The 26,755-nt window shown below is 38.8% G+C and overlaps 2 protein-coding genes across 2 annotated transcripts in view; one reads left to right on the top strand and one right to left on the bottom strand.

Moving 5' to 3' along the window:
- The window catches only part of LOC129769036 (uncharacterized), a 148,129-nt gene extending 132,541 nt beyond the window's left edge, over positions 1–15,588 (top strand). The window contains exons 2-4 of the mRNA XM_055771042.1: positions 14,563–14,828; positions 14,888–15,163; positions 15,225–15,588. Of these exons, the coding sequence (XP_055627017.1) occupies positions 14,628–14,828; positions 14,888–15,163; positions 15,225–15,494 (747 nt within the window). The 5' untranslated portion in view covers positions 14,563–14,627 and the 3' untranslated portion in view covers positions 15,495–15,588. The remainder of the gene's footprint in view (positions 1–14,562; positions 14,829–14,887; positions 15,164–15,224) is intronic.
- On the bottom strand, positions 15,525–24,675 carry LOC129769033 (L-threonine 3-dehydrogenase, mitochondrial). Its single transcript, XM_055771031.1, has 4 exons — positions 24,108–24,675; positions 16,568–16,716; positions 16,127–16,502; positions 15,525–16,069 (listed from the first exon to the last, which is right to left on the bottom strand). Exons 1-4 carry the CDS (start codon positions 24,256–24,258, stop codon positions 15,639–15,641), a joined length of 1,107 nt encoding a protein of 368 aa, XP_055627006.1. The 5' UTR covers positions 24,259–24,675; the 3' UTR covers positions 15,525–15,638.
- Between the last annotated feature and the right edge of the window lie 2,080 nt (positions 24,676–26,755).

Raw genomic sequence — 26,755 nt, 5'->3', positions numbered from 1 at the left:
CGATATACAGAGACTGTGTCAGTAAGTAGCATTTTTAATTTTCCTGTTTGTGATCACGACTTTTAACATTATACTTCTCTTTTACATTCAATTTCAATCTTACTAATTCTGACTTTGCTTCATTTTTCATTATTCTTTATTTTTGAAAGCTGGAATTCGTCGTATATTTTTTGTCCCTGTTCTACTTTCTAGTTTTGATTTGTTCAAGTTGTATCCTAAAAACAATCACTGAATGGTTGCTGAGAAATGCGGCTGAATCAAGCATGTTGAAATTATTTTTTGTCAATTTGGGTTAAGCTGGATAAAACTGTGAAAATTTCAAGAAAACTGTAGATTTTTTGCCTTCGGCTGTTTCGCTGGCATGTTTGAAAAAAACTGGCAATATACAGGGAAACCTGGAAGGTTGGCAACCCGGCTTGCAGCCAATTGGTCCACCAGAGCACAAGTCAAATCGCCAACGTAGTTTTGGATAGACAATGAGTATCCTCATCCAAATAAGTCGAGAAATTTCCCTTTACGAAAAAATCCAGACCGGCTATCACAAAAACTTTTATTTTATATCCATTACACCTGTGCAACGCGCCCGAGGCTGAAACTTTTGTAGACTACTTTTTTCCAACTAATACAAAAGAAAACAACAAAATAAAAAATAAAAATGAACCATCATCACCAAGATCATGACAGACATAACACTGATAAATACAAATTCAAAAAAAAAGAGATTAAAAAAAAGTTCTACACAGTATAATCCGTTAAAAAAAACTTCGTCGGGTAAAGTATTCATTGAAAAAAAATATAAATAAAATCTGCAGTAAAGACCCATTCCATGAGGTTATGCACCAGAGAACCAAATTCAAATCTAGTTTTAGGAGAAAATTGAAAACGTTTTTTGAATAAGCACTAGTTATATCATAATTTTTTGTAACAAATTTAATTTTTATGCACCAACCTTTGAGAGAGGTGAGTTTAAAAAAGATAGGTGGGTAATGTCGGGGACATAACCGGAGTGACGTAGGACTATACAAAGGGGACAGCTTTTGCTAAATATATATTTTAAATATATTGTATTCTTTTCTTCTCCTACGTAAATACCTACCTATCTACCTGAAAAATGGATTAGTTTACTGTTTACTCTTTATGAACATGTTGGGGGTTCTGAAAAGAACCTTTGTTGTGTTTTTGCTTTTTTTTACAAACTTTCTCAATTTTTTCTCACTATCTCATAGTTGATTCTCGTTTTTTTTTTCTGAAGGCTTTGTACTTATTAAATGTTCAACGCCAGGCATCTTTTGGCGTATGTACATATCGTACAATCAAAATTATGGCTGTGATAGGGAATGCATAGGTGGTCATCAGCTCATTCACTGTTTTGCCACCCAACTCGATCACTTCGGCGGCCGAAACTATATAACGGCGGCTAGGTGGACTGGTGCACTGGTACTAACGCGCTCGGCCTAGCTACCCTTGCGGAGCAATTGGCGAATACACCTACGCGGAACTAAAGACCAACACGGTTCGAGCGGGATTTTATCTTTCCCTTCACTTTTCCTCCTTTCTCATGCCCAGACATGGCTGCTTGTGTTAGTTTGTTTATGTGATGTGATGCGAAACGATGTGGTGTACGGTTTGAATGAGAATGATCGTTACGGCAGCGGAGCGGGGATTTTTAAGCTGGCTGGCTCGAGAATTACGCATGTGTGAGACTGCGACCAATGTTTCGTTCTTTTTTTTTTCTTTTTCCTTCCCAATCGTGCTTCATTCTATTTCGCTGCTGCTCTGGTTGCCCGTTTTGGTCGGTACGATTTGAGGAGCACAAAATGGACCAATCAAAAATGGGCACATAGTGCATTTGGACAATGCTTGATATTTCACAATTATTCAATTGTTTATCTCAAGAAAAATGAAATGTTATTCGTTATGATAGATGCGTAGATATATTTCCTATCAATTGATGCAAACACCTTTGCGATTTATTGAGAAATGCTCGAGTTATAAGCGTTCCAAATCTTGCATTTTTTCCTACTTGTTCATTGCCTAGATTTTCATTTCACCCCCTATATCTTCCGGTTAGACGTAGTCCTACGTCAAAAGTCACAGAAGGTTGTGTCCGAGACACGACCGCATAGTAGGATTACGTTAGGCTATCTGTCGCGTGCTGATTTTGGATGTTTGAAAAAATATATTGTTAAACTCTTTGATAATGATCTGATGGCCCTGAAAAGGGCCGTTTGATTTGGTTGTTGGGTATTTTTTGTTCATTTCACCAGTGTTACAATCGAGCTTTCGGTATCAGTGATAGAAAGTTGTTTTAGCTCCGATGCACGTTTACGAGATTGGCGCTCATATTGCGTATATTCCGACATATTTACTCGCGTAAAACTTTATGGAGCAACAAAAACAACAATTCACTTCTGTTGTTTTTTTGGCAGCGGTAGCTTTTTCGGAGCCGCTGCTGCTTATTTCTGTTTTTATTTTGGTGGTTTTCGTTGACACCATCACGTCGAGCTAAACAGCGAATAGGGAATTTGATACACTGGATATTGTCATGTAGATCCTTGCGATACGCTTCGATCCTCCTTTGCCTTCCTTGCCGCATGAAGTCATGTTGGTTGATGTTGATCTGATGTGACCACACTTAAAACACTAAAAACATATATGTTTACCGATCTGAGCGTCGAACAAAATGAGGAATCTGACTGAGCAGCAGCATCAGCAAAAAGAGAGAACATGCCTGAAACTTTCTGCTCATGATGTTTGCTGTTGCCATCAGTACTGGACCGATGCGGGACACAGCTCGATTGTTGATGTTAGGCCTCGATGTTTCCCGCCGCTGCTGCTGCTACTGCCACTTAAGTTCGATATGAGACACAGCTCAATTGTTGGCCGCTCAGATTCGATGCTCGTCTTGAAGTTCACTGCTGCACTTTCACGATTCCAAGAAGCATGTGCTCGCATTTCTGATGGAGAGAGCGTGCCCGAAATGCTCCGCTCGCGTTGCTTGCTGCTGCCACTAGTAGAGTAGTAGTAGTTTGTCGCTGCTTATACTGCCATAGAAGCTTGATGTGAGGCACAGCTAGTCTATTGACCACACAGCTTCGATGCTCGTCTATATATTAGCCGCGTCCACTGCTGCTAATATATAGACGCGTTATAGAAGCGTTTGAAATTGGACGGGTCGCTCATTTATTTTCTAACGATCATTTATTTTCTAACCGGGAAGCAGTAGACATATTACGCTGCACTTTTATGTATATGAAAAACCACTTTTAACATGTGGGGAAAAAATCTTATATGAAAATTGCCAGATGTCAATGTTGCCAAGCGTAGTTATTGTTGGTTAACCCTTCCGTTACGAGCGTCGTCTATAGACGACATCCGCGCGACGAGCTGTGTGTACGAGCGTCGTCTTTAGACGACATAAAATTCATACTGCTCTTCGATCACACCAGCGCTATGTGCATACTTTTCGGCGCAGTGCTTCGTACAGGGGTAGCACTTCGGCGGAGCACACTGTCGTAATGAAAGGGTTAAACCGACGCCGAACCGAATAGCGATGAACGCACCCATATCACGAAGTTCGACATTTGATTTGCTATTATGGTGCTACTCGCCTGTGTAGTTCGCGCAAAGGCATCGGCAAAATATTATTTTAGAAAATTACTTGAGGCATTTGTCTGAAACGTGCTGTGTATGACCGGAGCCGTTTCGCTATATATATATATATATATATATATATATATATATATATATATATATATATATATATATATATATATATATATATATATATATATATATATATATATATATATATATATATATATATATATATATATATATATATATATATATATATATATATATATATGCATACATATGTCATTCGCCTCCCTTACCGCATCCAGTCAGGTCGGTTGATGGAAAGTATGTTTCTGACGTGATAAGTTTCCTGTTAGTTGCACATGATCAAAGAAAATGTAAAAGTAAACAGTATTTTTGATCGTAGTTTTATATCATTTTTATGATAAGTGGAAAACAATAAATTAAACTCTTTCGTTTCAAAGCAATACCGAAAGTCCTGAGAAGAACTGGAATGGTTAAATGGGTTGCGTGCTAATGTTATGAGGTTTCAGTCGGATGTAGTAAAGGGTGTGTCACATCAAATTGCATCACGGAAAAAACGCTGTAGAAATTCGCCCAGTAGACCGATCCTTTTGAAAATTTTAGACAGTAAAATAAAAACTATTAAACAACTTTTGGCATTTTCTTTTTATTCATACTTCGAGCCCAAGCCCGTATGCTCGCACCTTCCTCTTTACCCCGTCCATAAGGTTCTGTACAACGTCAGGTTGTAGTTTTTTTTGAACAGAAATCCATTTTCTCTTGAAGTCCGCCTCCGATTTGACAACTTTTGGGTTCTTCCGGAAGGCCTGCTTCATAATCACCCAATGTTTCTCTATTGGGCGAAGCTCCGGCGCGTTGGGAGGGTTCATTTCCTTTAGCACGAAGGTGACCCCGTTGGCTTCGTACCACTCCAACACGTCCTTTGAATAGTGGCACGAAGGGAGATCCGGCCAGAAGATGGTCGGGCCCTCGTGCTGCTTCAATAGTGGTAGTAAGCGCTTCTGTAGGCACTCCTTGAGGTAAACCTGCCCGTTTACCGTGCCGGTCATCACGAAGGGGGCGCTCCGCTTTCCGCAAGAGCAGATCGCTTGCCACACCATGTACTTTTTGGCAAACTTGGATAGTTTCTGCTTGCGAATCTCCTCCGGAACGCTGAATTTGTCCTCTGCGGAAAAGAACAACAGGCCCGGCAGCTGACGAAAGTCCGCTTTGACGTAGGTTTCGTCGTCCATTACCAGGCAATGCGGCTTCGTCAGCATTTCGGTGTACAGCTTCCGGGCTCGCGTCTTCTCCACCATGTTTTGCCTTTCGTCGCGGTTAGAAGCATTCTGAACCTTGTATGTACGCAGGCCCTCCCGCTGCTTGGTCCGCTGGACGAATGAACTTGACAAATTCAGCTTATTGGCGACATCCCGGACCGAACTTCTCGGATCACGTCTAAACTGCTTAACTACGCGCTTGTGATCTTTTTCACTGACGGAGCATCCATTTTTGCCGTTCTTCACCTTCCGGTCGATGGTTAGGTTCTCGAAGTATCGTTTTAGTTCTCTGCTGACCGTGGATTGGACGATTCCCAGCATCTTACCGATGTCCCGATGTGACAACTCCGGATTCTTGAAATGAGTGCACAGGATTAATTCACGACGCTCTTTTTCGTTCGACGACATTTTTCCAAATTTACGAAAAATTTACAGTGAAGCATGGCCAACGTGATCTATACACTCTTATCTGATTATTTGATTATAAGCTGAAGATATAATTCCTAAAAATTAAATTTCTACAGTGTTTTTTCCGTGATGCAATTTGATGTGACACACCCTTTAGTTGTTAACTTTTTGGCAACGGTAGTTTTTTCGGAGTCGCTGCTGGTTTCCTTGGCTTTGGCATCTTCGGCTTCTGTGCGACGGATTGCAAGGGTTTCGTTGACACCATCACGGTGAGCTAAACAACGGATAGCGGGTTTGATACACTGGATGTTGCCATGTGGAACCTTGCGATACACTATTCCTTAACCGGGTCCTTTGTCTCCTTTACCTCCATAACCGCATCCAATTGTATTGGTTGATGTGAACAGGAGTACCAGCAATGCACACTAGAAATACATATGTTTATCGATCTGAGCGTCCAATGAATGAGAATGAGAAATCTGACTGAGTAGCAGCAGCAGCAGTAGAGAAAGAGAGCATGCCTGAAACTCTCTACTCATGATGTTTGTTGTTGCCAACAGTAGTGGGCCAATGCGAGACACAGCTCGATTGTTGAGGTTCAGCCTTGATGTTTACCGCTGCTGCTGCTGCTACTGCCACTTATGTGAGACACATCTCAATTGTTGGCCGCTCAGATTCGATGCTGCAGTTTCACGATGCCAAGAAACGTTCTCGCACTTCTGACGGAGAGAGCGTGCCTGAAACGATCCGCTCGTGATGCTTGCTGCTGCCACTAGTAGTAGACCGGTTTCAACAACCGTTGCTACTGTTTGCCGCTACTTATGCTGCCATAGAAGCTCGATGTGAGACACAGCTCGCATTTTGACCGCTCAACTTCTATGCTCGCCTATATATTAGCCGCTTTCACTGTTGCTGCTCTCCACTGTTGTCCGTTCCACGTCCGTTGTAAGAATGAATGAGATCCACGAATGCTCCTTGCTTTTATATCATTTGGTATGTGTGATGTAGGCGCCTCCTACTCGATTGCCATGCATCTTGCCGATGAGAGAACGAATCGGGCGCGAAAAAGAAATGACGTCAATTTCGACCAATCAGGACTGGGTATCACTGTTTGGATAGGGGTTGAATTTTTTCAATTGTTCGATAGTTAGTTATATGATATATACTATTTTATTCAATGTGAAAAATTGTTATGGAGTGCCGTAATCGTTTGATGCAAAAATCTCATCAATCCATCATGAAATGAATGAGTAACAAGCGTTTGAAATTGGACATTTTTCACGATGCGATCGATTTTCATTTTTCAATTTGTACGTCAAAGTCAAAGTCAACGTCAAAGTCAAACTCAAAGTCAAAGTCAAAGTCAAAGTCAAAGTCAAAGTCAAAGTCAAAGTCAAAGTCAAAGTCAAAGTCAACACGCAAACATAAACGCCCTTGCACAGGTATGTGCGCGGATGCATACAAAGAGTTTATCAAAAGTTTCTGATAGCAAAATCAAATGCGTTCCCCCTGTAGTGAGCGCCACTCGATGAACCAGGATTGTGCTAGCCATTGCCGGCAAGCGCCAGAGGAGGTCGGTTCAGCACCACCCCGACTTTTTCCAAATAAAGATATACACTGTATTACAGGTAACAGGTAGATTAAATTTATATAGCTTATTTTGATGAGCATACCATAAACAATTAAAATTGCCTTGTTTCGCAATGGTTCACAATCTAAAAAAACATAGAACTCATTTTGCACACAGGTCGAATATTTCTTCTCTGGTTTTGAAGGAATGAAAACGTAAAATTGCGCTAAAACGCTAGAATGAAGAGAGCCAGAAAAAAGTCACCATATTATCAAATTGTCAGCGTTATGACACCTTTCATTTGACACTATTGAAAATTCAGTAGGAAGCAGTAGGATACAAAGGAGGGTATGTTCAGGGCCACCTTCCGGAAGGGGAAGGGAGTTCTCAGAGGAATGTAAGAAGAATTCAGAGTAATAAAAAACATAAAAAATAGTATATCGATTGCTACAATACGATGAAATTCTTATTTAATACAACTTATTGATTGTGTGACGTGACAACGCTTCGTGGAGACTGTTTATTCGCACAGAGCGCGTTGCCACGTCACAAAATGCATCCCGTCAAAATGCAGGTTCTTGCGAGTTTTATGAAAAACTGAGTATACAGGAATCTACGTTCATCTATCATTGACAAATCATAGAACAAAGTTTATTTGTATGTTTTGAAACGGAACTGAAAATACAACATTAATGTTCAAAAGTCGGAACTCGCAAAAAGACAGGTGTTTTCACGTCACACAAGTATTGGGCAGGCAACAAGCTAATTCAACTGCAAAATATTTTCCAACTGAAGAATCTTGTAGGAAATTTTCTCAATTTTAGTTTAAAATCGTTTACCATTTGGAAATCGTGTGATTTTTACATGACAGCGAGAAAAAAGCTGTTTTTAGTGATTCAAACTGTTGTCACGTCACGCTGGAATGGGTCTAAACTGTCCACACAAAGTTATCCGTTCGTATAAATCTTCGTCAGTTACTATTGCTCGTCAAAAATTTGAAAAACATTATTCGGCTGTTAAGGAAATACAGCTTTAATGTGTGAAATACAGTGCTTCTTGAATTCTGTAAGTTTTGTACGCATTCAATATGTCTTGGCATAGAATTGAAAACATTTATTCCTTTCAAATATAACAAATTTTGTGAAGCACATGACAATAAATGAGGAGTTCTTAATTCATTCACGTTTCTAGTGTTATATCCATGAAAATCACTTCCTCTTTCAACTCAACTAAAACTACGATCAAATTAGCCGGAATTAAAGGATGGTCATGACGACTATATTTGGACGTTCAACTGACGGTTGTGTGCACGAGTGTGCATTTATTTCTGATGTGACCGAGCAGCCGAGCAGTACATTCTTCGTCACGTTCACAGTACATATTGAGCCGCAACTTTCGCGCAAGGGCAGTCACAATACACGATCGGACATTGATATGGAGTTTCACGAAGCAACCAACATTAAAGTTCCAAATTTAAATTTTATTTGCTAGAATTATTCGTATCACTCTTCTTACTTGCAATATAAAAATGCCCCCTACTTTCATGTATTTGCAATGCCGATTTCCCTTAGGCAGCTTGGTTTTGATGTCTCTGTTAGGGAACCGCCGCATGTGTCGTCAATTTCGACCAATCATAAGTGGGTATTTCCGTTAGGATAGGGGTTGAGATTTTTCAATTGTTTGATAGTTAGTTTAATGTTATATATTATTTTATTCAATATAAAAAATTGTTATGGACTGCCGAAATCGATTGACGCAAAAATTTCATCAATCCATCATGAAATGACTGAGCAATAAGCGTTTGAAATTGGACAATTTAGGCGATGTGCTCGATTCTCGATTTTCAATTTGTACCCCAATAAGTTCCCGAAAGACGTAAAAATATCGACCGTTTACAAGACTGGCTGTAAAAAAATCACGCTTAACTTTTCAATAGGACCTATCTGTTTCTGATCGATTCTCTCCATCGACATTCTCTACCGTTAATAACTCAGCGGTAAAAGCGTTTCCTAGTTAATCAAACTGTGTGGCAAAACTGGCGCAAAGTCTTCCTACAAAGTCAATTTCAAGAAAATAAAAAATAAAGTAGGAAGCATGCACTGATATATAAAAAACATCTTCACTTGACAAAGGATCGAGGAGTGAAGGGTTCAAATTTCTAAGCAGTTTCGGAACGCCTGTAGCTTCGATATAAATGATGCCATAAAGATAAAAAATACAGCATTTCCAAGCCACAATTTTCTAGTTCAGGGATATCGTACGTACATATTTTTAGTTTGATGTGTATATGCGTTGTAGACAAAAAACATTGCAGAAAAACAAAAAGCGTTTTTGGATTGCTTTCAAAGTTTCTATAGATTTGAAAAATATATTCCCAATAGCGTGGAGGCGATCTGGTGTAGTGGTAACATCCATGCCCCTCACGCTGAAGGTCACGAGTTCAATTCTCACTCCCGGCATTCCTCCAAAAATGGAAGTAAAAGTGACGAACCAGCCAAATAAGTTGAAAATCACTATAATACAGATAAAAAAAAAATCCCAATAGCAATCCAACCAACCTCATTATTTCGCTTCCTCTTGATTCATAGAATGTTTCAGTAGAACTATTTACTACAGAGGTTTTCTCCATCAAATGAAAAATTATCCTTCAATTTTGGATTAATAATATTTCATGAATTAATGAACGCACAGCAAATCGATGGAAAACATTCTATACAAAGTCCAGTTGTTGCTTTGACGAATGCATTATTATATAACAGAGTTACAACGTTTCACAAATCAGTACAAATCTTCGATGTCGCATTTTTCTTCTCTATTTTTTGTCGAGTGTAGTTCTTTGCCTTTGCCTTCGATCCCTAGAAATTGACGAAAATGGAATACTCCGGAAAACTAATTTTACTCGCCATTCTGTATGAAAAACTACACAGACATTACTATCCTAAGAAAGATAAGATTCTCGAGATATAAAAAAATGTATAGAAAATTACATTCGATGAAGAATCATTCACGCATATCATGAAATCTCAATCTTTATGAAATCGTTTTTTTTAGCTTTGATGGTCTATTCGATCATAGGAAATAGTTTGGTCATTAACAATTTACGTGAGTTATATTTATAATACAGATTTCACTGAAGAAGATCAATGAATGTTTGAATGAGCAGCACTCCCAGTCGACTCTATCCATTTATTGAAAAATACGTAGAGTTTGAAATTCTTCAATATATTATTTTATTTTATTTTGAATATCTACGGGATTGTATCTAAAAAAAAGTATTGTACCTATCCATGTGGACTCAGTATATACCCCTCTCCGTGGACAAACGTGGACATTTTCTTACCCAATCAATAATCACGAAAACAAAATCCCATTTTTTGTAGATGTAATATGTAATATTATTTCAAAGAAGAGCTTCTTCCCACTTCTTGGCTTCGGTTTAATATATCTGAATCGGTCCAATAGTTCAAAAGTTATGAATTTTGTGGTGGAAAAAGGGGCAAAAATTGATTTTTCGGACCATCGGTTGACTTTGAAAAATCATAACCGAAAAACAAAAAATAACATCTCTCTGCTTTTTGGACATGTTATGAACACAACTCAGCTTTCAAGAGAAAATATAGAAATATTTATTATATAGCGCCCTTGGTCCCGAGACCATGTAAACTGTAGGAAACAAATACAATCAATGATTACGAAAACAAAATTCAAAGAGTGCAAGTGTGGTATTTTTTTCAAAAATACCAGCTAATTACCATTAATTTGGTATGTCGAACATCTGAATCGGTCTAGTAGTTCTAGAGTTAGGAATTTAAAAAAAACAGGAAGTGGGTTATATCTATGGTATAACCGCAAGGGTGACGTAGGACTATCGTTGATTTAGAGATCATTTGTTTGAAGTTGAATCTAAATCCATTCTGAATGAATGAATAAATGAATATTTGGGGGACTTCGTAAACAAGAGCGTTACGTTGGAGGCATAAGGTTTTATGCATCCAATATAGGATACGAAAAACCTTGTTCTGAAGAATAATCTTCAGAAGCTTTCCTGCTAACTGTACTTGATTGACAAATCACAAACCCAAATGTAGAAAACATTAAAATAAACTCTTTCGCTAGAATGTAATTTTCAATTCCAAGGGGAACTGGCAGTTTATTTTCAGTAACGATTAGATATTTCCACATTTTCCTCGATACTGGAGGCCCACCAGTGGTTAATGCTAATTCGATAACCATCTGTTAATAGCACTTGCTTGAGACATATTTGATCACAGTGTTACATGGATAGAAAACATTCAAATAAACTCTTTCACATGAATGTATTTTAAAATTCCCAGAGGAACTGGCAGATTACTTTCAGTAATGATAATATATTTCCACATTTTCCTCGATACTGGAAGCCCACCAGTGGTTTATGCTAACTCGATACCCACCTGTTAATAGCACTTGATTGAAACATATTTGGTCACAGTGTTACATGGATAGAAAACATTCAAATAAAATCTTTCACATGAATGTATTTTTAAATTCCTAGAGAAACTGGCAGATTATTTTCCGGATCTTTCTCGATGCTGAATGGCATCCAAACGGAAAAAATTCCGTGCGTGTATGTGTATGTGTAGCGGCTGCCTCTATGGTCACCTTCTCTTCTCCTGACGGATCGGCTTCTCTGTGCTCCCTCACAGTTTCAAACAAACTGCTCGCGTTTCAGGGCAGATCTCGATCCTTCGCCGTCCAGCATCCTCAGCAACGATGTTGTCTTGTCGATGTCCTCACGAAAAATGAATGCGTCTCACTCCCAGTCGACTCTATCCATTTATTGAAAAATACGTAGAGTTTGAAATTCTTCAATATATTATTTTATTTTATTTTGAATATCTACGGGATTGTATCTAAAAAAAAGTATTGTACCTATCCATGTGGACTCAGTATATACCCCTCTCCGTGGACAAACGTGGACATTTTCTTACCCAATCAATAATCACGAAAACAAAATCCCATTTTTTGTAGATGTAATATGTAATATTATTTCAAAGAAGAGCTTCTTCCCACTTCTTGGCTTCGGTTTAATATATCTGAATCGGTCCAATAGTTCAAAAGTTATGAATTTTGTGGTGGAAAAAGGGGCAAAAATTGATTTTTCGGACCATCGGTTGACTTTGAAAAATCATAACCGAAAAACAAAAAATAACATCTCTCTGCTTTTTGGACATGTTATGAACACAACTCAGCTTTCAAGAGAAAATATAGAAATATTTATTATATAGCGCCCTTGGTCCCGAGACCATGTAAACTGTAGGAAACAAATACAATCAATGATTACGAAAACAAAATTCAAAGAGTGCAAGTGTGGTATTTTTTTCAAAAATACCAGCTAATTACCATTAATTTGGTATGTCGAACATCTGAATCGGTCTAGTAGTTCTAGAGTTAGGAATTTAAAAAAAACAGGAAGTGGGTTATATCTATGGTATAACCGCAAGGGTGACGTAGGACTATCGTTGATTTAGAGATCATTTGTTTGAAGTTGAATCTAAATCCATTCTGAATGAATGAATAAATGAATATTTGGGGGACTTCGTAAACAAGAGCGTTACGTTGGAGGCATAAGGTTTTATGCATCCAATATAGGATACGAAAAACCTTGTTCTGAAGAATAATCTTCAGAAGCTTTCCTGCTAACTGTACTTGATTGACAAATCACAAACCCAAATGTAGAAAACATTAAAATAAACTCTTTCGCTTGAATGTAATTTTCAATTCCAAGGGGAACTGGCAGTTTATTTTCAGTAACGATTAGATATTTCCACATTTTCCTCGATACTGGAGGCCCACCAGTGGTTAATGCTAATTCGATAACCATCTGTTAATAGCACTTGCTTGAGACATATTTGATCACAGTGTTACATGGATAGAAAACATTCAAATAAACTCTTTCACATGAATGTATTTTAAAATTCCCAGAGGAACTGGCAGATTACTTTCAGTAATGATAATATATTTCCACATTTTCCTCGATACTGGAAGCCCACCAGTGGTTTATGCTAACTCGATACCCACCTGTTAATAGCACTTGATTGAAACATATTTGGTCACAGTGTTACATGGATAGAAAACATTCAAATAAAATCTTTCACATGAATGTATTTTTAAATTCCTAGAGAAACTGGCAGATTATTTTCCGGATCTTTCTCGATGCTGAATGGCATCCAAACGGAAAAAATTCCGTGCGTGTATGTGTATGTGTAGCGGCTGCCTCTATGGTCACCTTCTCTTCTCCTGACGGATCGGCTTCTCTGTGCTCCCTCACAGTTTCAAACAAACTGCTCGCGTTTCAGGGCAGATCTCGATCCTTCGCCGTCCAGCATCCTCAGCAACGATGTTGTCTTGTCGATGTCCTCACGAAAAATGAATGCGTCTCACCACCAGAATATCGCTTAAGTATGCTTTTGTGCGTGATTGAATCGAGAGAAGGCGTGGTTTACGATAGCAATTTGGAAGGCAAACTAGAGGGGAATGAACTCTCTGAGCTCGGAACTTTCGGCGACTGAGCAATAATCGATTGCGGGCGCATACAATATTGAATACGGAAATATCCTACTCATGAGGAAGAATAATCTTCAGAAGCTATCCTGTTAATTGCGATTGATTGAAAAATCACAAAACCAAATGTATTTGGTCACAGTGTTACATGGATGGAAAACATTCAAATAAACTCTTTCACATGAATGTATTTTTAAATTCCCAGAGGAACTGGCAGATTATTTTCCAGCAATGATTAGATCTTTCCGGAACTTTCTCGATGCTGAATGGAAAGCCAAACGGAAAGAATTCCGCGCGTGTATATGTGTGTAGCGATGTCTTCCCGGGGAACCGTTTGTGGCATCACTCTCCTCCTGATGGATTCCCTTCTGGGCTAGGGTGCACAAACAGGTGATACCGTTCATCCGCGCTTTCATGATAAACAAAGAGCTTCACCACAACAGCGACAACATGCTCCCATCGCTGTTCAATTAGAACTGAGTGGATTTCCGAGCGGCGCTCGCTTATATACCGATTGGTGATTTCAATAGCTTGTTTTGAAAGCAATTTTAAGACTATTGAAACAAGTTTTTGGATCAAAAAGTAACAAGTATAGAACGCGTAAACATTTTATTTTTCGAATGAAATGTTTATCATACCATTTCGTTCAGTTGTTTAAGAGCTATTAACGCTCAAAATCTCGGTCTCCGGCGTAACGCTTTCGTTTTCGAAACTTTGATTTTACTCCCCGGTATAGAAATGAAAGACGTAGTCCTACGTCAAAAAACGGTACTAATATCATGCGTTAAAGAACAAAACTATGGTTGTCTATATATAAATCTAAAAGGCCTAAAATAGTTTTGAAGAACATTTCGGTAACATGAGATTATTTTCATTCAACATTACACTTTTGCACATTTTCTCCACTGGCGCACAAGCGAAAATCCAAAGCATACAAGAACATTCTAATAGCAGCGCTCAAAAGCGACTATCATCGCCCCATTTCGTCAGACTTGAACCACATTTACAGCTAAACAATCGTCCTAAAAACACGACACGAAGCATACATGACACACATAACAGAGCACGATAGATTCACCAAATGTCAAGTTCACCACCCTCTGCATCCAGGATACCATCAGTGGCAGTGGCGTTTATCGATCTAACTACCATCAGTTTTAGGCGGTTTTCCAAACTTTCACACTCTCCTCACCAGAGATCCCCATTAGAAAGCTTGCCACTGCAGAATGGAGCACTTCGACAACACCAGTGAGGATCCGTTGATTAGGAAAAGATTCGCTGATAGTATTTTAGATATCCTGCGACCTCTGACCGAGGCGGAGTTGCCGATACTGCACCATGGAGATAACGCTTCCGAGTACAGCGTGCTATCCGATCCGTTCTCCGATTTGGATGAATCGTACATTTTGCTGGATCAACGCAAGAAGGTTTGTAATCAATATGATTATCTTATATGGGACAGAATATTCACATGCAAAAACCGCAGACACCAGGAGGCCACGAGGGAGATGAAATGTTGTTGAATCAATTCACTCCGGAATTCCGGAAAGTTTACGACGAGCTGATGGCTGCCAAAAGAGAGGGAGAAGAAAGCGACATAGAGGAGCATTTTCTGGTAGGTGAAGGGTCCTGCGAGTCAAGTCCAGAAGAAGCGCTTCTGCTCAGCGAGCCTGGAGAATTTAGTCCCAACTTCAAGGGATTCATTGAAGGTATGCTGAAAAAGTGTGAATTAAAATATCACCTGGAGGAGAAAAAGAAAAAGGTAGGATGCGCTATTCATTTGTTCCATGTGGATTGCTCAAAATGTATCAATTTCATTTAAGGAAGCCCAGACAAAGAAAGATCGCCGCGTCCGCCGGGCTACTTCAGATGAGTCCTCGGGTCCACCCGATAATGATTCGCTGTCCGGAATGTGGCGAATGCTAGATGCCGTTTCGGTTGAAAATGGATTTCCTATTTCGAACAATTTTTACAACCTGTACGAGGATCGTCGCTTTGATTGGCTCATCCGGGATGAGGTGCCCTGGGATCAGATCGAGACCTCCAAGAGAAAATGCGAGCAATGGCTCAAAATGAGTCATTCCAAACCATAGCGCGAGAATTGATTTATACCGAAGCATTTCATGAAATATTTCATTCGTTTTTATTTGAGATTGCATGCGATAATAAATTTACTTGCGTACAATTGAGAACACTTAGATGGTCATTTCTTATGAGCATGAAAAAAAGAACTAGGGTTAGGACCATGGTTGTTCCATTTCACCGGTGCGACCTTTGTTGATATAATTCTCCTGAACATCTTTGACCATCAGTTGGACCAATTTTTTGAGGTCATATTTAGGTTGCCATCCCCAGTCGCGACGAGCATCGGAATCATCAAATACTTGCGGCCACGAATCGGCAATCAGCTGACGACTGTCCGGACGGTAGCTCACGTGAAGCTGTGGAATGTGGCTGGCCAGCTCGTGCGCCAATTCTTCAGGGGTGAACGACATGGCCGTTACGTTGTACACACGACGCTTCAATTTCTCCTCGGGAGCCGTCATAAATTCATGCAGAGAGCGCAAACAGTCCTCGATGTACATCATGGGCAGCCGCGTGTCAGGTTTTAGGTAACATTCATACTTGCCCGAACGGAGGGCTTCGAAGAAAATGGCAACGGCGTAGTCTGGAATTGTAATTAGAAATTGAAATCGATTATGTTATAAATCAGACTGTACAATACCAGTGGTACCACCGCCTGGTGGATCGCTAGATATCACACCGGGGAATCGTAGACAGCGGAAATCGAGCCCAAACTTGTGGTGGTAATACTCTCCGATAAGTTCACCGTGCACTTTCGACACGCCATAAATAGTCCTCGGTCGCTGGATGGTCACATTGGGTGTAGGGTTGCGAGGGCTGTCCGGCCCAAATGCTCCGATCGTGCTTGGTACGAAAATTCGCAGCTTGTACTGTTTCGCAAGTTCAATCACATTGTGCAGCCCCTCGATGTTGACCCGCACGGCAAGCGGAACGTTCTGCTCGCCAATGGCACTTAGCAGGGCGGAAAAGTGTATGATCCAATCGACGCGGTGATCTACCACGATCTTTTGGAGGCCCTGTAAAGTCAATGTGGCACATGAAATCGGACTCATCATCATTGCACGTTAGGGCAAAACATAACCTTGAAATCTAAAATGTCTGCGAATATGTATGGTCCACTGTTCACTATTTCTTCGTTCGGTTTGATAATGTCGGACAGGATCACGCTTTCCTCGCCGTAGATACTACGAAGCAACTTCGCACACTCCGTTCCGAGTTGACCGAGACCGCCTTCAAAGAAAAAGAAAATAAATTACATTGTAATCATTATATGACGGTTATATTATTTATACAAATATATTCAAAGAAGAAAATTGACGCTCAATATTGAGTTTTTCAGTATACAGTCAGTAACAATATAAAAAGTTTATATTATTTCCGATTTCTTCCGAATATTTTCATATAGGGAAATGTTGAGTTTTTTCGTGAATTTCACAAAAAATATATATCTATCTCACCACACATTGATAGTATAGGTCTCTTTTCATAATAAAATTTGTCTTTGGGGCAGAAATTTTGAAAAATGAATATGTCCGGCATCTTTCAAAAAATAAGATTGAGTCGGGAAAGATGGACACTAACTGAAAATTCAAGTTTATGTACTCGATAAGTTTTGGAGATCTCCAAATATGCCTTACAAATGACCTACCAAAGAGGTTAGACTAAAATCACCTAGAAGAGCTTGTAATTTTTGCTCCTTTTTTCATGTCCAAAATTGCTTCCGGCATTCGGAATGAGAAATTGAGATTACGCTTTAAAATCCACTCTGCTGATTCGTCCATGATACCTGGTTGCAATTGCAAACGTAGTTAGTGGGCATCTGTTAATAACAGAAGGGGGAAATAATCAAATTTTTTTCATAATTAAATGTTTGTCTTTTGTCTGTGGAGTGTCCGTCTTACCCGACTTGATTAGTATTTTATTTTCGTCAATATTTCTGGAGTAAAATGAGAAAACTTCACCGCTGATTCTATAAACTGGAAGAGATGTGATGGTAGAACACTCACGTAACGAAAAATACCCCAAACTCGATAACAATGAGAACCTTATTTTCTTCTGACGAAAATTTACATCTAGCTGCTCTTTGTAGATAAACGAAAATATCGCGTTCTAATTGGTCGAAATCGAAGGTACGAGCTTCCTGTTGTACTTACAATTATTGCTCAGTCATTTCTTGATGTATTTATGAGATTTTCGAATCAATCTACTTGGACACTCCATAACAATTCATTACAGCGAAAACACAAACGCTTATCCGTGAGCTTAGAGTTCGATGACATTCTAAAGCGAATCAACATTAGGGATGCTATGTTTTGGGTAGCCGAGGATTGGAACGAGATACCGGCTAATTCCATTGTCAAGTCATGGGAAATGCTGATAGCCCGTTGTCGGTTGTAAAAGAATGCATGCCTTCGATTCTGAAGAAATTGATTGACCAGGACAATAGCGTGCACGACGAGAACGTGGAGAGTGAGGCTCTGAACAACGATGACAGAGTCAACTTTGTTTTGCATCCAAACTCATATCTCTACGATGATGAAAATTCGTTTTCGACTGCCGAGGGTGCGAATGCTTCATCAGTTTTGGAAATACTTTAGGTTGATAAAGATGAAGAGTCCGAAAATTGGGATTCAAACAGCCTTATATGGAATCGGAATAGTTATCACTTGGGGTGAAGAAAACAGATTGGAATGGCTTTATTTTTTAACTTTTGCTTTGTTGTATATTATGCATATTAGAGTGCCAACGAAGGTATGGGAAAAAAGGGACCTTCGAATTTTCGAAAAGAACTTCCTGCAAAATATTGATTCACGCGAAATAATACCATGTACAAAATTTCAGCTCAATCGGACTTTATTTACTAGTGTCGCACAGCCATCAAAGTCTCAGTTTTTTTTTAAATCGTAACATCATCGAAGGGATATTATCAAAAATCGAATTTCGGGATTTAGATGACAAAAAAAAATCGAGATGACAGAAGATCTCGACGTTTCATGCAATTCGAAAACATTTGGCATCAATTTTTTTCAGAGGTCCGATTTCATGCCTCCCCTCCTGGGTGAATTTACGGTTTTCGGAAGACTCAAACTTTGGTGTATTTGAGACAATAGTAAATAAAGTCCAATTTAGCTGGAATGTTGTATAGTGTATGTTTTCGAGAGAATCAGCATTCCCTTTCGTAAATTTTTGATGACCATTTTCATTGGCACTCTAATGCACATCGTTATTCATGAATTTGTTTTTAAACTGAAATAAATATGAGGTGTACCAGTAAGTTTCTTCGGTATTACAACAGATGGCGTAACTTGATTATTATTCCAGTGAAAAAAAATTCCAGACATTCGTTGGAAAGCTACTGCCATTGTGCGTCTTTTTCAGTATATGTCAAAAAGTTGAAGCGTAAACAACATAGTTTTTTGCCACTTCGAATATGTCGAATTTCGTACCAACGAGAGTGTTACTTCATTACTTCAATATGAAGAAAAATGCTGCGGAAAGTCATCGCATTTTGGTGGAAGTTTATGATGGCCATGCTCCAACTAAGCGAACGTGTCAGACGTGGCGCGGTTTAAAAGTGGTAATTTTGACTTGGAAGACGAAGAACGTTCCGGACCACCAAAAAAGTTTGAGGATGAAGAATTGGAGGCTTTACTCGATCAAGATCCGTCACAAACACAACAAGAACTTGCAGATACACTTGGAGTAGCTCAGCAAACCATACCCGGTCGTTTAAAAGCAATGGGAATGATCGGAAAGATAGGATAATGGGTGCTGTATGAAATGAAGCTACGAGACGTCGAACGCCGTATTTTCACGTGCGAACAACTGCTCCAACGGTATAAAAGAAAGGGTTTTTTGCATCGAATCGTTACTGGCGATGAAAAGTGGGTCCATCACGACAATCCTAAACGTCGGGAAACGTATGGATACCCTGGCCATACATCAACATCGACGGCCGCGCGGAATATTCACGGCCAGAAAGTTATGCTGTCTATTTGATGGGATCAGCTGGGTGTGGTGTACTAGAGTTGCTTAAACAGTATTAAACCATTACGAGGGACCTCTACCGACGACAATTGATACGCCGTGCACTGAAGGAAAAACGGCCACAATACGAGCAAAGACACGAGAAAGTTATTTTGCAGCACGACAATGTTCGGCCGCATGTCGCGAAACCGGTCAAAACATACTTGGGAACACTGAAATAGGATGTCCTATCCCACCCGCCGTATCTCCAGACATTGCTCCGTCCGATTACTACCTTTTTCGATCGATGCAACATGGCCTGGTTGACCAGCACTACTCCAATTTTGATGAAGTAAAAAATTGGATCGATTCGTGATTAGTCGTCAAACCGGTCGATTATTTCCGCAAAGGGATCCGTGAATTGCCAGAAAGATGGGAAAAAATTGTGACAATACTTTGAATATTAAATTTTTAACCATTTTTTGCAAAATAAATTATTAATTTTTGAAAAAAAACGAAGAAACTTACCCGTACTCCTATTACTTTTTGACAATTTTCGCTTTTCTTCATAAACGATGTTTTCATACCCAATTTGTTGGAAGAACACGAAAAAGCTTATTGTTTATTCCCAGTGTTTAAAAAAACAACATGAAGCTCAATTGCCCCATGTTGATATTCTAGGCATAACTGTCCCCGCAATTATTTTTTGTGGATCCACAATGAATGATTCGGTTTAAATACAAGAATTTTATGTCACGCTTTCAGCAGTACTAATGCACTTTTTTTCTAGTTTGGAAGCACGAACTAATTCTCAAATAATAAACCCCTAAATTGGACAAACCAAGATCGTTTACCCTACATTTTTAGTTTCTAAAAATGTTCAAATTATAGAATACAAAACAAACTTACAGAAATTTTACAATCACCTTCTAAACATATGTTATCGAATCCATAAACTAGAGATAGAAATGAAACTGATCTCCTTTAGCTTTTGTCCATTCATGTTGAAGATTTGTATCTACTACACCGCCGTTCAACGCATAATTGTCCCATGTTCCAAAATCAGCAACTGAGAAAAACGCAATCAAAGTTTTCTAGCATATTTGTCTACCAGAAGCTTTAAGCATTTCAGTGTGGCAATACACCGGTTTTTTTATAATCAGTAAACTATTGTTCAATGAAATATGAAGAGATTCCCTCACTTGAATCCATTAAGCTTCATTACGGTTCAAAAATACATGGTGGGACAGTTATGCCTAGAATAACAACATGGGACAGTTGATGTTATTTTTGAAATACTGGGAACAAACAATAAGATTTTTCTTGTTTTTCCGAAAGATTATGCGTAAAAACATCGTCTTATGAAGAAGGGAGTGAGCTGCAACACCTTTGCAGAATATAAATCTCATTGTTATTAGGCATTCACTAACAAGGTGAACACGTGTTCTGTTAAACTTTTTTTATTTGTTTGATAATTAGTTCGTTCTTCCAAACCAGAAATGAGTGCATTAGGCTTAAAGTGTGACATGAAATTATTGTACTTGAACCGATTCATTCATTATGGATTTACAAAAAATACATGGTTAGACAGTTATGCCTAGATTATCAACATGGGACAATTGAGCTTGATGTTGTTTTTTGAATAGCTGAGAACAAACAATAAGTTTTTTTGTGGTTTTCTGGAAGGTTGGATATAAAACCATCGTTTTATGAAGAAAAGTGAAAATTGCCAAAAAATTACATGGGACAAATATGCGTAGAACGGCAGCATAGCTACAAGTCAGGCCTACAGTTTGTATATGAAAAACCTCGAAAAAGACAAGAAAAAAATTTAAAAGGAAAAACAAAAGGAAAGAGATAAAAGACAGAGAGAAAAAGGGTTGAAACTTGTGTGTGTTTTGGCAAACACAAAAATGGAACAGGAAAAAAATAAACGATCTATTACTATTGCAATTCATTCGATTATTGATTTCATTTCATCAACTTGTTTACAAAATAAAACATTGTCAAATTTACTATTTGAAACGATTCAATTGTATAATAATTTGATGGGAAGATCTCGAGATTTACTATTATCTCGAAAAAAATATTTCGTTAAAAATCGACTTTTCAGACAAAAACGACAAAGTGCCGAAAAGTCATTTTTTGACAAAAAAATTTTTTTCGAGATAACAGTGAATCTCGACGTTTCATGCAATTCTAAGACATTTGGCATCAAAAATTTTTTTTTTAAAACCATCATTTCCTTTATTCCGCCGTTTGGTGATTTTTCCATTTTCAGAAACCTAAAATTTTGAGATCTGCGACAATAATAGTAAATGAAGTCCGTATAAGCTAATATTTTGCAGAGGGTATTTTATCGTGCAAATCAACATTTCGTAGGGAGCGAAATAAAAAATGAAAAATCGATATGACGATTTTCATTGGCACCCTAAACCATACGTTTTGCCTCGTGTTCCGAAAAAACGACGAAGTCCCAAAGTGTCGATTTCTGTAAAAAAAAAATTTGGAGATGACAGTAGATCTCGACGTTTCCTGCAATTTGAAGACATTCGGCATCAACATTTTTTTTCGAAAACTCCGATTTCCTTAACTCCTCCCTTGGGTGATTTTTCGGTTTTCAAAAAACACTAACTTTGACCGCTGTGTGACACCAGTAAATGAAGTCCGATTGAGCTGACATTTTGCATAGGGTAGTTTTTCGTGGGAATCAACATTTTTAATCAAGTTCGTTTTGAACATTCGAGGGTCACTTTTTCCTCATACATCCATTGCAGTGTTTGGATTTCGATCAAAATTGAATGATACACAATGTGTCATGCAAGTAACCTCTCACGAACATATAACCAAATATGAGAGGGTCATTCAGATACTTGTAATCACTTGTGTTACACTAAATGATTAAACCAAGAGAGGAACGAAGACTGTTGTTTTCATATTCGGGCTGTATCAAACATCGCACACCATTTTCGAAGCCTGCATACAAGTTTGAACCGCATATATCGTCCCGTTCTACTATAGCGAAACCCACTGTACAGACAAGTGCAAAGCAATAAATTATACAAGAAACATTACGTCATCATTCGGTCACCATTTGCGGAGAGCAACTAATGGGAAAAGAGATAAAACGAGAGAGTTTTTGTTTCTCACTGGAGCGGTGTTGATAGTAAAACTATGCGTTCTATATGAATCTATATATTTCAAGGGATGACGGCGTTAATCTGACTACCCTCTTCTTAGCCTCTATCGAGCTAAATAATCATATAGTTTGCACTCTCTGAGACTTAAAAATCAGGATCTGCTACATTAGCTGAATATGAATCATTCGCTATGCGTAGTCCGTACGATACTGCTGTTTCATGATGCATGGAGAGGTTCGATATGCATATGCTAGAGACGAAGAAGAAAACAAACTTTCTGCACCGAAAGCGTATATGATGGTTTTGCTTGCGTGCTGGTGTATCATAAAGTGCGAACCGATGCAGAGTTGTCTCGTTCTCTTTTGTGTCGTGATTTGCAGCACGTAACAACAAAAGAATGCCTCTGGGGGAAATGATTTCTGTATGATCATACTTGAACGAACGAAAGCGATTTTTTCAGTGAATGGATCATTTGGCAAACACTGATCCATTGGCACTCTAATGGGTACATCACTGTACATACTTCCCGAAACCGGGATCTTAAAAAAAATATTCCAAATCTATTAAGTTGCATGAAACGTCGAGATTTATTGTTATCCCGATTTTGTCTGTAAAGCCTAAAAAAGTCAATTTTTGACATTTTTTTTTTCTTTTGAGATAACAGTTAATCTCGACGTTGCGTGCAATTTCAAAACATTTGACATCAATTTTTTTTAAATCCCGATTTCATGTACTGTATTATTTTTTTCTGAAATAAGCCAGTTTAAAAAATATGAAAAAACAATATTCCTTTTTATCGACCCCTTAATCGTTCACTAATGAAACGTAGAAACTAAAAAGACACTTGTAACCTGTAACCTCACCGCATTCTGTACACGAGAGCAAACGCTATCTAAAATCAAATGATCGTAAAATTGTGCCAAACTAACCTCTGTCCTCATGACGAAGGATTAGTTCTGATATTCATACAAATATACTATTTTCATTCACCCAGTCAACTCAATCATTGCCCCTGAATATGTTCAACGCTCAGGGATTTTCCGTATGCTCATGACTATATTTCAATTCACATAAGAACTTCATGCACTCACGATTTACTCTCACGTCTTAGAAAAGCTATACAGCAGAAGGCTAGCAACAAATGACACAATTCTACTCTTGACAGCTGATCAACTGTTTCATACACACCGCGTGGGTTCCAGCATTCAGACGAAGTTTCTCAGGGTAGCGTCTATGCGCAAATCGTGGCAGTCAATTGTAGTTAATTGAAATAAATTGCGATAACTCATATTAATAGACCGCTGCTTATTTTTGAGTACCCTTGATCAGATAAACTTGTTTCTAATGCAATAAAAATAAATCAATGCTCCTATTCAATGGTATGAATTGCGTCATTTACTAAATCATGAGGATAGGAATACCCGTGACGAATTTGCTATGTTTCTATGTGACAACGCATTTTTCTTTTGTGTTGACAACCATTTTTTTACTACCGCCTCCTTTCAGTGGCCATACCTGTGATCAATATTTTAGGGTTGGTTTTTTTCTTGCACGAATAAAATCGCTTCGCCACGTGCTGCTGTCGCTGCTGGAACGCATCCGTCAGGGCGTGCTTCCTTCCAAATTGTCGCACTAATCCTACACCCAGCAATCTCTTCAAAACCATCCTTGAGTCCTTGCAAAATGCGTACGCAAATCCGTCCAAGAACAAAAAGGCGTTCACACGAAAACTTCACTTCGACCGATAATCGGTTAACAGTAACTACTGACGCGTCCAATGCCGCGAGATGAATGATGGAAGCCGTACACAAAAATGTCCGCTAAAAATAGCTCTCCATTAAGGATTCGATATTAAAACTTGTATCGGTTGCCCTCCCCTTCTGCAAACTATTCGCCGGACGGTTGAAGAAACTTGAACTGAACTTGACGTCACAAACTGGTGGTGAACAGGGGGGAACAACTTTGTCAGGACCCAAAATAAGGACCGTTCGTTGAGACTGTTGACTGGCAACTGACCAGGAGGCTCGCCCCGATACATGAGGGCGCGACAAAACTAGCTAAGTTTGATCGAAATTTTTCTACACTTGTTCGCATCCCGGTCGCAACCGCGAGCGGTGGTTATGACATGACAATTTTTTGGGATATTTCTTGATGGCAGATACCATCACCCATTTGATCACCGCCAACTGTGTTTCTGCCGCAGCCTTTGATGGATGGACAATTCGACAGTCATGTCACATAATTCGAGAGGATCATGTTTTAGAACATTTTTTATTTTTTAACTACCAGATGAACTCACCGCAGCATCACAAAACGAGTTTACTTTCGTTAGTGATGTTGGAGTCAGAGGCAAGTTAGCCTACGTCTGGAGGAGCTGTATCACGTGCTTGCTAACGCACCGGAGAATGGAATACGAAATACGATAAATGTTAATAACAACGTTAGCAACCACGCGGCGAATGGACGAGCCCCCTCGCTGATTGACTGGATTCAATAGAGGTGGGTCAGCCGAGTGCTCCTCTCGCGAATATAAACTAATGCGCTCCAACAAGGCCCTGTCGAGAAAACCTGTTTAAAGTGCTATCGTATGATTTATTCAAGTATGAAAATAAAGAAGAAAATTGATTGGACTGGTGGATGGACAGAAATGAAGACCCACCATAGGATGAGTAGCGAAATAATCGATGTAATTGACAATAAACCGAATGTTAAATTTGGCGTGAACAATGGCAATACAGAACAGCAAAAATGTATATTCATAAAACATAACTAAAAACAATCAAGTACGTACTGCAATTCATAGTGAATAGTTTCCCGATGCGAAATTGAGGGTCTTCTGCTTATTAAATTATAAAGTTATAAAATTCCATAGACATAGACATTCTGTCAAACATATAACGGGAATTGTTGGCGTAGGACTACGTCCAATCGGAAGATATTGGGAATAAAATGAAAATCTAGGCACTGGACATGTAGGGAAAGATGAAAGATTTCGAACGATCATAATTCTAGCATTTCTTAAAAGATTGCAAAGATGTTTACATCAATTGATAGGAAATTTTTCTACGCATCTATTACAATGAATTACACATTATTGTTTGTGAAATACACAATTGAATAATTGTGAAATACGAAACATTGTTCATACGCGCTATACGCCTCGTTTTGAATGCAATTTGAAGTGCAAAAGCGGTAGCGAAGGCAACGGTGACAGTGAGCAACAAGTTTCAATCAGTAGCTGATAGCATTATTCAAAAATTCATTGAAACATTGTGGACGTGAAGATAATAGCTAATTATTTTCTCCAAAATTAGTCTAGATTGCATTCTGTAGATAAGGGATCTTATTTGAACTTTTTTATAAGTCGGTATATCTTATAAATGGCAACTTATACCAAGAAGTGACGTACGAGGGTCAGTGTCTCAGAAATCGCGGAAAAATAAAGTTAGGACAGAAAACAAGATGATTTTCGTAATCTACGTTTTATTTTCTATTTTTCTACATAATCGCCGTTGAGGCATTTTTCATAGCGTGGCACGAGTTTTCCGTAGCGTAGCGACGATGTAACTGCGTCACGAATTTCTTCAGTGTTATCGAATAGTTGACCGCCGAACGCCTGTTTCACCACCGGGAATAAATAATAGTCAAGGAGGATGCTCGAACACAGCCTTGAACATTACAGCGATTTTTTCCGCAATTTCTGAGGCACTGACACTTATTTATTTGACCTCCCAGTTATACAGGGTGGGCCATTTAAAGTGGAAGCATCTGGCAACCCCATAACTTTTGACAGAGATGTCAGATTAACAAATGTCATACCGCGTTAGAAGCGTCATTTCAGTACAATTTTAACCATGGAACAATACACACCTAAACAACGCGCTGAAATTGTTCAGCTGTACATTCAAAATAACTTGTCAATTGTGTTAACTAAACGTGCGTGGAAAAATAAAAATAAAGTTAAAACATCGCCTGGAGACAACACTATACGTCGATTATATGCCAAATTTATATCGTCTGGTAGTGTTGGTAATGCCAGTCATCTGTCCAGACAACGATCAAGACGTTTCGACGAGAATATTGATGCCGTTCGAGCCAGTGTTGCAGAGACTCCATCGACATCAGGTCGCCATCGTTCGCAAGAGTTAGGCATCTTTTTATTG

The sequence above is a fragment of the Toxorhynchites rutilus genome, chromosome 2 (genome assembly GCF_029784135.1).
Source record: "Toxorhynchites rutilus septentrionalis strain SRP chromosome 2, ASM2978413v1, whole genome shotgun sequence".
In the NCBI taxonomy this organism is placed as follows: Eukaryota; Metazoa; Arthropoda; class Insecta; order Diptera; family Culicidae; genus Toxorhynchites; species Toxorhynchites rutilus.
Note: the sequence above shows the minus strand (reverse complement) of the source record. Positions and strands in the feature narration are given on the sequence as shown.